The 11,310-nt window shown below is 54.1% G+C and overlaps 1 protein-coding gene across 4 annotated transcripts; it reads left to right on the forward strand.

The window, feature by feature from the left end:
• Positions 1-1,195: 1,195 nt before the first annotated feature.
• mvp (major vault protein) lies at positions 1,196-11,309 on the forward strand. Of its 4 annotated transcripts, XM_061845860.1 has the most exons (18): positions 1,196-1,401; positions 1,583-1,691; positions 2,882-3,061; positions 3,128-3,323; positions 3,671-3,791; positions 4,273-4,404; positions 4,516-4,610; positions 4,675-4,911; positions 5,525-5,650; positions 5,765-5,815; positions 6,045-6,263; positions 6,878-7,320; positions 7,383-7,527; positions 8,388-8,599; positions 8,767-8,883; positions 8,959-9,085; positions 10,053-10,241; positions 10,876-11,309. In XM_061845860.1, exons 3-18 carry the CDS (start codon positions 2,898-2,900, stop codon positions 10,993-10,995), a joined length of 2,694 nt encoding a protein of 897 aa, XP_061701844.1. In that variant the 5' UTR covers positions 1,196-1,401; positions 1,583-1,691; positions 2,882-2,897; the 3' UTR covers positions 10,996-11,309. The 4 variants fall into 4 exon arrangements, with proteins under 4 accessions (XP_061701844.1, XP_061701843.1, XP_061701846.1 ...); XM_061845859.1 differs by lacking the exon at positions 1,583-1,691 and having other exon boundaries at positions 1,198-1,401; XM_061845861.1 differs by lacking the exon at positions 1,196-1,401 and having other exon boundaries at positions 1,412-1,691.
• The last annotated feature ends 1 nt before the right edge of the window (position 11,310 follows it).

The following is an 11,310-nucleotide window of genomic DNA, read 5'->3' on the forward strand; positions in this document are numbered from 1 at the left end:
CGCTTGGGCCTCCTCCCGGGCTATGTATGTATGTATGTATGTATGTATTTATTTATTTACAACCCCCCCCCCCACCACCACCACCGCAAAAAAACAATTGAAGCAGTCTTGTTGGAGGACACAATTGAATTTAAAATAGAAGCGTGTACAAATACTTGCGACGCCAGCCCCATTCTCCTCTTTCCAATGTGCTCCTCGCCCAAAATAGCAAATCATAGTCGGAATAATATCTAAGTTTGCAGATTGTGGCTTGTGCTCAGAAGGACGTAGAAGTGCTGAGCTCCGACGAGAAAAAACGTTTCCACGCTGGCTTTCTCTCGGGCCTGACATTTACACTATCAGGAGTCCTGGAATGGCTTCATTCAGCGCCGCTAATATTTGATGGAAGGCTTGCAATGAAGATATTAGTCAAATGAAATAAAAAGTACACCAGTGGGCAGTGTGAAAAGTCGGGAGCGTCTAGGAGTTCACGACTGCAACGACGGCGAAGTACGTGTTCCAACTACAAGGGGGGGTCAGGCTGCCTCGGGAAGGTGAACTTCAGATTCAGGAGGAGGAGCAGCGCGGTTTTTGTCCCAGCCGTTCGTCAATGGACGAGCTTTTCACCCAAAACGGGGTCCTCGAGGGTCCAGATGAGTTCGCCCGAGCAGTCTAATCCATGTTTTGTAGACTTGGATGGCGAGGGTCCACCCTTCATGTCTATTGAAATATTTTGCATTGCATTATCAGTCTATACTCTATTTTTGTCCCCGGGTGATGACCACGTGTGGTGTGACAACTGTGGTTTAGTCCACTTTACGGCGCACCCAGATCGGGGGTGGCAGCTCCAGCCGCCACCCTGAACAGGATTAGCGCGACAGAAGATGGATCGGTCATAAAAACGACATTGAAATGAAAATCGACTTTCCAAAATGATATTTGCGGCTATCCTCATCAAGGTTGCCTACAATGTTTGCTCAGCCCTGCAATTTTTGATATGAACTTGCCGTCAAACCGAGCGATAGCTTATTGAAGTGACATCTTTTACAATTGTACCTAGACTAGGCCAAATTATTTCATTTTATTGTGTTCGAATAAAGTAAAAACCGGATTTCTTTTGTAGTACGTAGCAGCCGGCAGGACGTTTCGCAATACGAAAGAATTGGTTTAGTGCGTGTTTGTTTGTCTCCACTGACAACAACAATTGTCGGATTCGTACTTGATGGTCCGTTTTGTCGTGGCCAGATCAAGCAAAACTCGCGTCAAAGCCGGGAACTCGCGACGCGCCGGACTTTTTCCGGGACGTGGTAGCGGCCCCGCCCACCGGAAGCCTCCCAATTAGCGAGACCAGACTTTATTGACGTCTCTTCTCGGTCACGTGTCGTAAGCAAGTCGTCGAAGGCCGGGCCAAGGGAAACGCCGGTAAGCTTCGCTGCTCACAAAATGTTCGGTGAAGTTGAAGCTGAAATTTGACGAGCGATAAGTCAACTCGCGTTTGACGTTTGCAGAGCTGCGGTGGAGAAACTTGCGGGTGACGTCACGGCAGTGATTCGGACTTTACCCACGCAGCCGTTTATGTTTCTTTTGCTAAACATGCTTTTAGACTTCCTGCGTCATATTTGCCGGACGTGAACAAACGAACTAATTTCTCCTTCCGCGTTGGAACGCCGGCCCGGAAGAAGTTGCACACCGCTCATCAACACGCTCGTCAGGTTTGTGGGTTCGCGCGTGTGAAAGGGCAATTGTAATGTTGTCGAAGGTGAAACGTGACCAATTTGATGGCCAAATATGTATTTGGCGACACGGTGGCAGAGAAATTTCTCGAGGTGATGTGGCCACGGTTCCCATCGTGTGATTGGCTGCCATTGCTCCAGGTGGGCTAGGCTCCGCCCCCTGGCTCTTGGACCTTTTGTCTTGAGTTGATTGAACTTCTTTCTCACTAAATGTTTGTCTGCCAGTTGAAGTTGTCAAGCGGTCACACGGCAAAGCCTTTGAGTGGTTCTTATGCTTGACTTCGGTCTTGACACTTGATTTCTCTTCCTGTCTCGAGTGTGTACCCGACGCTGGGTTGGGCGTGTCTGTTTAAAGTTCAAGTCCCGACGCCCGGTGCCGCATGGCAATCTTTTTCTCTGTGCGTGTGCGTGCGTGTGCGTGCGCGCCAACCTAACTGCATTCCTGCACACCAGAAAGTCTTTATAGAGGATACACAACCTCGACGTGCACAAAGAAAACTTCCTGAAAACGACATCGCGGCCGAGTCCGTAGCTTGCGACGACATCATGTCGAGTATTGCGAATTCCAGGAATTTTCAGTCGGAAACTTTCCATGGGAATGTCGAAGGGAGTGCTAGTGTGAAAGTTATTTCTCAACTTGGGCCACTTCCTGTCTGAAATAGCAGAGTGCGCTGCGCTACTCCCTTGATTTGTGAGTGCTCAACTTGGTTTGTTTGTTTTGGTTTTTGTTTTTTTTTTAAACTTGAGCTGTCACCTAATCTGTCTTTTGCGTTGAGTTGGAAGCTGAAGTCTGAAATATGCGCAGATTTCATCCATTCTCGGTCGCATCCCGGCCACGTGGGGCCAAAAGGTGGGCCGCACCCACGCCCTCAGCATCTCACCAGCACACGTAAACCACCGTTTGCATTCCCACCTATGGGCTATTTCGAGTCTTCAAGTCCAGCCACATAAGTGTGATGCACGGGGACGAAGGGGTCCTCTCTTATTTGGCATTTTCTGCCCACAAGCAAACAAAATGGATGCTTGAATGTGATTATGAGACTGTCCAGTAGATTTGGGGAAATTCTCCATCTTCACTTCCCACGGAAATGTCCTGGAACTTTCTGGAAGCTTTGCCGGTGTGTCGGTGACCGCCGACGAGACGTCTGCGACCTTCTGCGTCCATTCAGGGTTGCTGTTGTCACCATGTCCAAGAAGCCGGGAAGTCGCCCGTGCGAGACGGAGGTCCAGGTGGACCCGTCCATCATCCGGATCCCGCCTCACCACTACATCCACGTGCTGGACCAGAACAGCAACATCGCCCGCGTGGAGATCGGACCGCAGACTTACTACCGCCAGGACAACGAAAGGTGAGTGAGTGGTGGCGCCCGCCTTCTCGGCTAATGGTTTTGCCTAACGTCGCGTGGCCTCGGCAGGGTTCTGTTCGCCCCGGTGCGAATGATCATGGTGCCCCCGCGCCACTACTGCGTGGTGGTCAACCCGGTCGCCTGCGACGACAACGGCCGGGTTCTGTTCGACGGTTCGGGCCAGGCAAAGCTGAGGCACGCGGACCTTGAGATCCGCCTCACCAGGGATCCGTTCCCCCTTCACCCCGGAGAGGAGATCCAGCAGGTGGGCGCGGGGCTCGGGGAGGTTGGGGGTCACGACCGCAGTCGGGGTCTACGGCAAAGACTTTTGGTCGCTTGCTTTTTATTTTGAATTCAACAAAGTCATTTCTAACTTAAGGCTCACACGAGCCGACTCTTGAAATGAAGTCAAAAAAGTGATAATAGAGCGTAAATAAGAGAAAACCCTCGAAGCAACGAGGACTTTTAATGAGAACGTAAAATACCGTGAGGTCCAAAGGACGTTCAGCCTCAAAAGGGAAAAAATGCTTTCATGTCCAATTTCACACATCAAAATATCCCACTGGTGTCCATGTGAGCTATTTTTGGTTTAACAAGGCAGTTTGTGTCCAGGATGTGACCCCCCTGCAGGTGGTGTACCCCAACACGGCGCTCCGCCTGCAGGCGCTACTCGACTTCCTGGACGGCGGAGAAAAGCGCGTGGCGGGAGACGAGTGGCTCTTTGAGGGGCCCGGTGAGTGGATTTTATTGGGCTTTTCGTATGGATGCCCGGCGCGGGGTTTCGCTGGTCTCTTCCTTTGACTGATAGACTGGTTAGGGACAATGACTGCCAGTCTGCGACCTGGCACACAGGCTCACAGTGGGCCGGACACAGACCATCCATTCTACTTCGACTAGAAGCCGAAAAGACTCGGGGGTTTTCTTCATAATTAGTGAGCTGAAGCGTGTTACGTGATTTTTGGAGTTTTGCGGAAGCCTCCGGAGTCGGCAGCACCAACCTTGGGCGGCAGCCGTGACGATCAAAAACGCAAGTCTACTGGCCTAATGCTAACGTGGAATGGGAAACTCCATAGACGGCCGAGTGGAAAAGAATGCAATCGATTCAAGTCCTTCAAACAGAGCGACAAATCCAACCAACGCTCACGACAATTTTCACAAGCGGGACGTCATCAACTCCGTGCCACTGACGTCGCGGTCTTCGTCTTCATCCTCAGGCACGTACATCCCAAGGAAGGAGGCCGTTGTCCTGGAGACCATCAAGGCCACGGTGATCGGTGAGAACCAGGCCATACGGCTGCGGGCGCACAAAGAGGGCGTCGACCGCGGGGGCGTACGCCGTGTCACAGGTGGGACGCGCCGGCTCTCGTCAGCCTCACTTCCCGTTAGTGAGAGCAGGAGACTCCTCTGATTGGCCGGCACGCGGCCTTTTGCTTTTCAAAGCCCGACTGTGTGCGCAGGTGAGGAGTGGTTGGTGAGCAAGGTGGGCGCGTACCTGCCGGGCGCCCACGAAGAAGTCGTCGACGTCGTCAACGCCTTCATCCTGACGGACAAGGTGTGACTTCCTGCCCTTCTCGGAATCAAAGTTTGAGCTGCGGCCGCTGACCTCTGTCCCTCAGAAAGCACTGCACGTGCGCGCCCTTCGACCTTTTCGCGACGCGGGGGGTCACGACCGTCGCACCGGCGAAGAGTGGCTGGTGACCCTCGACGATCGCGAGGCTCATGTGCCGTCGGTGGCAGAGGAAGTGGTGGGGGTGGTTGACGTCACCACGCTCAGCACGCGCCAGTATTGCGTCATCCTGGACCCGGTCGGACCCGACGGGAAACCTCAGCTGGGCCAGAAGAGGGTGATCAAGGTGAGTGGAGGTGTGCCGAGAGAGCCCACCCGTGGGGTGAGATCGTTGCGAAGGTGACTTGGTAAACGTCGCAGCTTCCACTTACAAATGACTGTGTTACTCTGTCAATTACTTTTCCAGAGTACTTTGCTGAATTTGAGCACTTTTCGACATTTCACCGCACACGTACTAGGCGGCTTGCGAAGGCGGAGGTCCAACAAACGACGTTGTTGGGTTGAGACCCTAACCCTAACCCTCCCGCCCCCGCTTGACGCTCAAAGAAGGTCCTTTCATAAAGTTGGCTGTCCACAGCCTTTCATGGTGCTCCACGTTCCCGCGTCTTCCTCTCTGAACACGAGCCTGCGTCCAACTTCTCTTTGGTCTTCCTGTCGCTCGCCGCCATCTCCATCCTCGTCAGCCTTCTCTCTCGTGGCGGAAGGGTCCAAGACTGCCCTCTCTAACCTTTTCCCCAAACCTTTCCCTTTTAGATGTGAAGCTGTGGTACCTGTACACCTATATTTGTAGATATAAGACAACATTCTTGTATTAATACCGGATATCTCCCTACTTTTCTGTGTGATTTGTGAAACTCTTCAAGTCCACTAAGTGTTTCCACTTTTGTGGTGTCCACCAGGGGGAGCGCTCATTCTTCCTCCAGCCCGGAGAGCGGCTGGAGCAAGGAATTCAGGATGTCTTTGTGCTGTCCGAAGAAGAAGGACTGCTGCTGCGCGCCATCGAGGCCTTCACAGACACCCAGGAGGCAAGTGCTGCCGTCGTCGCCCCCCCCCCCCCCCCCCCCCCCCCGCCTTTGCTGCCTCTCTCCTCCTGCCTTGCTAACAATGCAACGCTTAAAGCAGTCACGTCGTGTTTGTAGGACGCCGTCTTGGTTTTGCCTCAAAGACCAAAACGCAAACATGCTGCTGAGGTATTTTATAATTTGTAAAAACTAAACAAAAAAATAAAATCACAGGGAGAGAAATGAGGGTGACTTCTTGCCTGCGGTGTCCCCCCCCACCCCCTTACCTTACAGCATGGCACATGATCCTCTCACTCGCCATCATCCTTCCTGCTTCTCCAGTGCCTCCCCCGCCCCCTTCACCAAGCATCAGCTTGCTCACCGCGCACTCTGGCCCCTGCCCTTTTCTCTTTGCCAGCGCCAGGAGGCGGAGCCTGAGCAGGAAGAGGAGGAGGAGCAGGAGCGTAGCAAGCGTCGGCGTCACGGCGCCGTCCTACGTCGCCCTGGCGACCGCTGGATGCTCCGTGGACCCATCGAGTATGTGCCCCCCTCCCAGGTGGAAGTCGTGCTCAGGCGCCAGGCCATCCCGCTGGATGAGAACGAGGGGATCTACGTGAGGGACATCAAGAGCGGGAAGGTAATGCGAAAAAAACCAACAAAGAAAGTTGAGAAACGGCCACTCGACTCGTCCTCAATGGTTTGAAGGCTAAAAATAGTTTGTTTCCAGTTTCATGTCGCGGCACGACGAGGGTGAATAATATTTAGGGGGGGGGGGGGGGGGGATAATAAACGGGTGTCAGCAGCCGCAGGCTTCTTATTGATGTGCACCATCACGTTAATTGCTTTTCAGATATCGAATGGTGTGAGTAGTAGAAAAGGATGTCAAATCCATAATTGACATACGGTTATTATGCAGAAATTGGACAGTGGAAATCTGCACGCCTGACAGGAAATAAATCGTGATTACGGGCCGCGTCGCCACGGCAACCCAAAAACCAGTCGGTCGCAAGTCGGAGTATTCACGAGCGGGCCGGAGAACGTAGACCGCACTAGGTGGGACTTGACAATAGAGCGGGGGGGGGGGAACGACACCGCATTATGTATTTGAAGCTGAACGTACGCGGAACCTCCGAATTCATACGAGCTCCATAACAAGTTCGCAAAATCTACCAGGTAAGAAGAAAACCTGCTAATCGTGACTAACCGCGAGCCACGTTTAGCGTTCCAAAAGTTCGGACTTCCTGCCGTCAGGTGCGGGCTGTGATCGGTCAGACGTACATGCTGACCCAGGACGAGGAGCTCTGGCCCAAGGAGCTCCCCGCCAACGTGGAGGCCCTGCTGGCATCCCCCCGAGACCCCCTGGCCGACCGCTCCGACCACCGGAGCCCGAGCGAGGAGGCGGCCCCCGGACAGCGGGACAAGACGCTGGTGGTCTCCTTCAGGGTCCCGCACAACGCGGCCGTCCAGGTCTACGACTACCGTGAGAAGAGGGCCCGGGTGGTCTTCGGGCCCGAGCGGGTCATGCTGGGCCCCGACGAGCAGTTTACCGTGCTGTCGCTCTCCGGCGACCGGCCCAAACGGGGAAACGTCATCAAGGCCGTCTGCCTGCTGCTCGGACCCGACTTCTTCACGGACATCATCACCATCGAGACCGCCGACCACGCCCGCCTGCAGCTGCAGCTCTCCTACAACTGGTACGCCAGCGCAGTCTTTGGGATGCGCGCGCACACTTACGTCGACGTTTCGCACCCCTTAGGCACTTTGACGTCAAGCCCCCCGTGGACCCGGCGGAGGCCGCCGCCCTCTTCTCGGTGCCAGACTTTGTGGGCGACGCCTGCAAGGCCATCGCGTCGCGGGTTCGAGGCGCCGTCGCCTCCGTGCAGTTTGACGACTTCCACAAGGTTTCACGCCGGCCGCGTTCTTTACCCACATTCGGCTTCCTGCGTGTGGCCTCGCGCTTTCAATGTACTCGAGGCTTGATGCGCGACTTCAGCGTGTGCGATTGAATTCCTGCTTTTGACAGAAGACGGCCACAGACCACTGAAAATCCTCAAGTCAACCCCAAAAATGCCACAATATGCTGGCAAAGTTTTCCACAAAGCTAAGCTAAATAGATGCCCCCCCCCCCCGTTCAGGATTGGTGCACTATTTTTCAGACACGGCTTTGGAAACGGTGAGCGACGGGATAGGTTAACCCCAGAAATGCGCAAAAGCCCAATTTTCAAATGCTGAACCGCAAATACGCGGGGCTTTGCTATATTTACTATATACGGAGCTCCAATATGCCAAAAACAGGAAAGACAGCCCAGCAGGCTAAGCAGCAAACAAGATCAGAGAAAATGATTTGTAGAGTCCGACTAGAACAACAGTCTTGAGTACAGAAAGTTTCAGACACATGAAAGTATCCAAAGTCATTTTCTGATATTGCAGGGCGGGCTCCAAAGTTGTGTCTTCGGTGTGTCGGTAAACGTGAAATATGAAATCAAATAGTCTGCGGATTCCTGAATCAGAAACTGGAAGCGCATAGGCAACCAATCAGAGTCAGAGAAGAGGGGGGGGGGGTGGTCTTAGCCGAATCTTGGCAAAGGCCCTCGCATCGAACAGAAGCCAACTGTCAGAGGGGGAGTTCTGTTTTTGTGTGTGTGTGTGTGTGTGTGAGAAATCGACGCGTCTGCGGGTCACTCGGTTGTGTGGCGTAACAGGAAAAAGAGAACTCTCGTCGCTTCAGTCAGAACGTCACCGTTGCGCTTACCGTTGGCAGAACTCCAACCGCATCATCTGCTCGGCCGTGTTCGGCTTCGACGAGAAGCTGGCGGTGCGGCCCGCTCTCCGCTTCCACCAGAACCGCCTGGTCATCAGCAGCGTGGACATCCAGTCGGTGGAACCCGTGGACCAGCGCACGCGAGACGCCCTGCAGAAAAGCGTTCAGCTCGCCATCGAGATCACCACCAACTCCCAGGAGGCCGCCGCCAGGTGACGCCGCCTCAGCGTTTGGCGTTCGAGCCGCGATGAAATCTTGAGGCTAGGGTCGGATCGGAATGGAAACGCAGGCGTACTCTCCGTACCTGCTCTCGGGCGATACTGAAAATGAGCCAAAACACACCAGCGAGGCGCACTAAGTCCGCCCGCGCCGCCCGCAGACACGAAGCCGAGCGTCTGGAGCAGGAAGCTCGCGGGAAGCTGGAGCGGCAAAAGATCACCGACCAGGCGGAGGCCGAGCGGGCCAGGAAGGAGCTCCTGGAACTGGAGGCCCTCAGGTGACTTTCCTCTCGCCGTCGCTACTTCACGGTCGGTCCGCGTCCTCACGTCCGCCCGTGTGCTCGGTCTCGCAGCGCCGCCGTGGAGAGCACCGGCGCCGCCAAGGCCGAAGCGCAGTCCCGCGCCGAGGCGGCCCGCATCCAGGGCGAGGCGGCGGTCCACGAGGCCAAGCTGAAGGTCGAGGCTCAACGCATTGAGGCGGTACGTCGTCCACGTTGACCCTCAGATGAGGGCCACTTAATTTGACCTCGTGTCCATTTTTTTTTTTTGTTCCACTGTTGAGCGGTTCAGTCCCTTTAGTGCAATTGAGCGAGACTCCCAACAGCCTTTTGATGGGCAAATGGAGATCCTCAAGGACTTCTCACGTGTGCCTTTCTGTGACTCCTCCGGTGGAAAAAGTGAGCGGGACGTTTACTACGGCTCAAACGCCTGCGTTCAAAAGAGGACACGAGGTCAAGTGAAATTCAACCGTTTTGTCCGCAACGCCCGACGACGAACTTGTTGGGACCGATGTGACGTCGTTTGAGGAAAATCTGCCAGCGGGCAGTACGTTTAGGACCGTTAAGGAGGCCGGACCCGTGACCCGGTTGAAGGTCGACCCCCGTTTGGAGAAGGTTTCAATTACTGCTAATTTCCTTTTTGGGGGCGGCGGCAGACTGCAAGATGACTGGCCCCCAATTTGTGCTTAAGGAGAACGGGCTTCCATTTTTCTTTCACGTGGCCATTTAAACATGTTTTTAATGTACCAAATATTTAAGATTGTGTTCAATGGAGACGTCATTGAAATGGCACCCTCCCAGTGGTATTTTTGTTCCAGTTTATGGTACCGTCCAAATGGGATATCATCCCGAGCCTTCCTGAACTCCCGACTGCCACGATGCTCGGCGCAGACCCTTTATTTTGGACTCGAGATGCGAACGGCTTCATTCGAACGATTGATTGTGGAGAACCGAAAGTAGCTTCATTGCTGGTGATATTCATCATAAAAATGTTGCAAATTGCTCTCGTGTTGAGAGAAAAAAGGGGTCGTTCTGCGACGTGCCGCTCAGTCGATCCTGGTCCTCGTCAGGCCCGCCATGAGAACCGGGATGGCGGGGGGGGGGGCAGGCTCCCCTCCGCCGTTGAGCGATCAAGCGACTGGCGTGTGTGTGTGTGTGTGTGTTTACAGGAGGCCGAGCTGGAGCGGCTGGCCAAAGCTCGCCAGCAGGAGCTGAGCTACAGGAAGCAGATGGACCAGCTGGAGGTGGAGAAGCAGGAGCGTCTCGCCAACATCGAGAGCGAGCGCTTCCGCCAGCTCGTCGGCAGCCTGGGCAGCGACACGCTGGCGGAGATGGCGCGCGCCGGACCCGAGCTGCAGGTACTTCTCTGGGCGTGGGGCGGGACACCTTGGCGGAAACTGACTTTGCCGGCGATCTTGCCTCCGGTCGTTTCGCTAAAATGACAACTCAGTGCTACTCTCTGCTGTCATGTGAGTGACGTTAGCAAAATGGCAGACTGGCGAGCGAACTTTGAAATGTTGTTTTGTGACAAGTCCACTGAAGTACGCTTGAAACGCATTGTTAGCATGCATGCCAGCGCGTGTTTGTGAGCTAGCATAAGACGGCGCTCACGAGGCAGTGAGAAACGCTGGGAAAGCAGAAGTAGGCACAGCTTTGGTCCCGTGTTGCGATTGCGGGCCGCTCCCTTAGAAGAAAAACCAAGACCGCCTCGCAATCTGCACCTGCCCGGTCTTGGCGACCGTTTCTGCCTCCGAAGAACACGACTGCGACGGGGAAGCGCATTTCTTCCTTTGCCGCTCGCTCATCATCGTGGGCAGCACTTGTGAATTTCTATCAACTTTTCCGGTGGGCTCTCTGTTGTTCCCCTCCCAACCCAACTGAGGCTTCGGCCAGAACGTAACAAAAAGTTTTCCGTTTCTCGTCGCCATCGGGAGAGCGCGCTGGCTTTTGTCACGCGAAAAGGTCACGTGACGTTGCTTGTCTTGTGCTCAGGTGAAAATGCTTCAAGCGCTCGGCCTCAAGTCCACGCTCATCACGGACGGCTCCTCCCCCATCAACCTCTTCGCCACCGCCAACGGCCTGCTGGGGGCGCTCCCCTCGCCTGCCCAGTGACTGTCGTAACAGGAAGTAGCTTGCTTTGATAGCGACGTCAGCAAAAATATGAAATCACTAAAAAGACAGAAGAATACAGTCTACTGCTTGCGCCCTTATGTTAATTGTGTGAAGCAAGTAAAAGCAGACGTGAAATGGTGGGGGGGGGGCAGCAGTTGTATTTGAGTCCGAGTGGATTAATTGATAGCATCATTTCTACGCTCTCTGCGCAGTAAAGCAATCTGCACACTTTTTTTTTTTTTTTGTGTCAATCACTGAAAATGTTTTGGCAGATGCATGAAAACAAATGATTAAATATGTAATTAAGCACTGCAC

The sequence above is a fragment of the Syngnathoides biaculeatus genome, chromosome 16 (genome assembly GCF_019802595.1).
Source record: "Syngnathoides biaculeatus isolate LvHL_M chromosome 16, ASM1980259v1, whole genome shotgun sequence".
Lineage (NCBI taxonomy): Eukaryota > Metazoa > Chordata > Actinopteri > Syngnathiformes > Syngnathidae > Syngnathoides > Syngnathoides biaculeatus.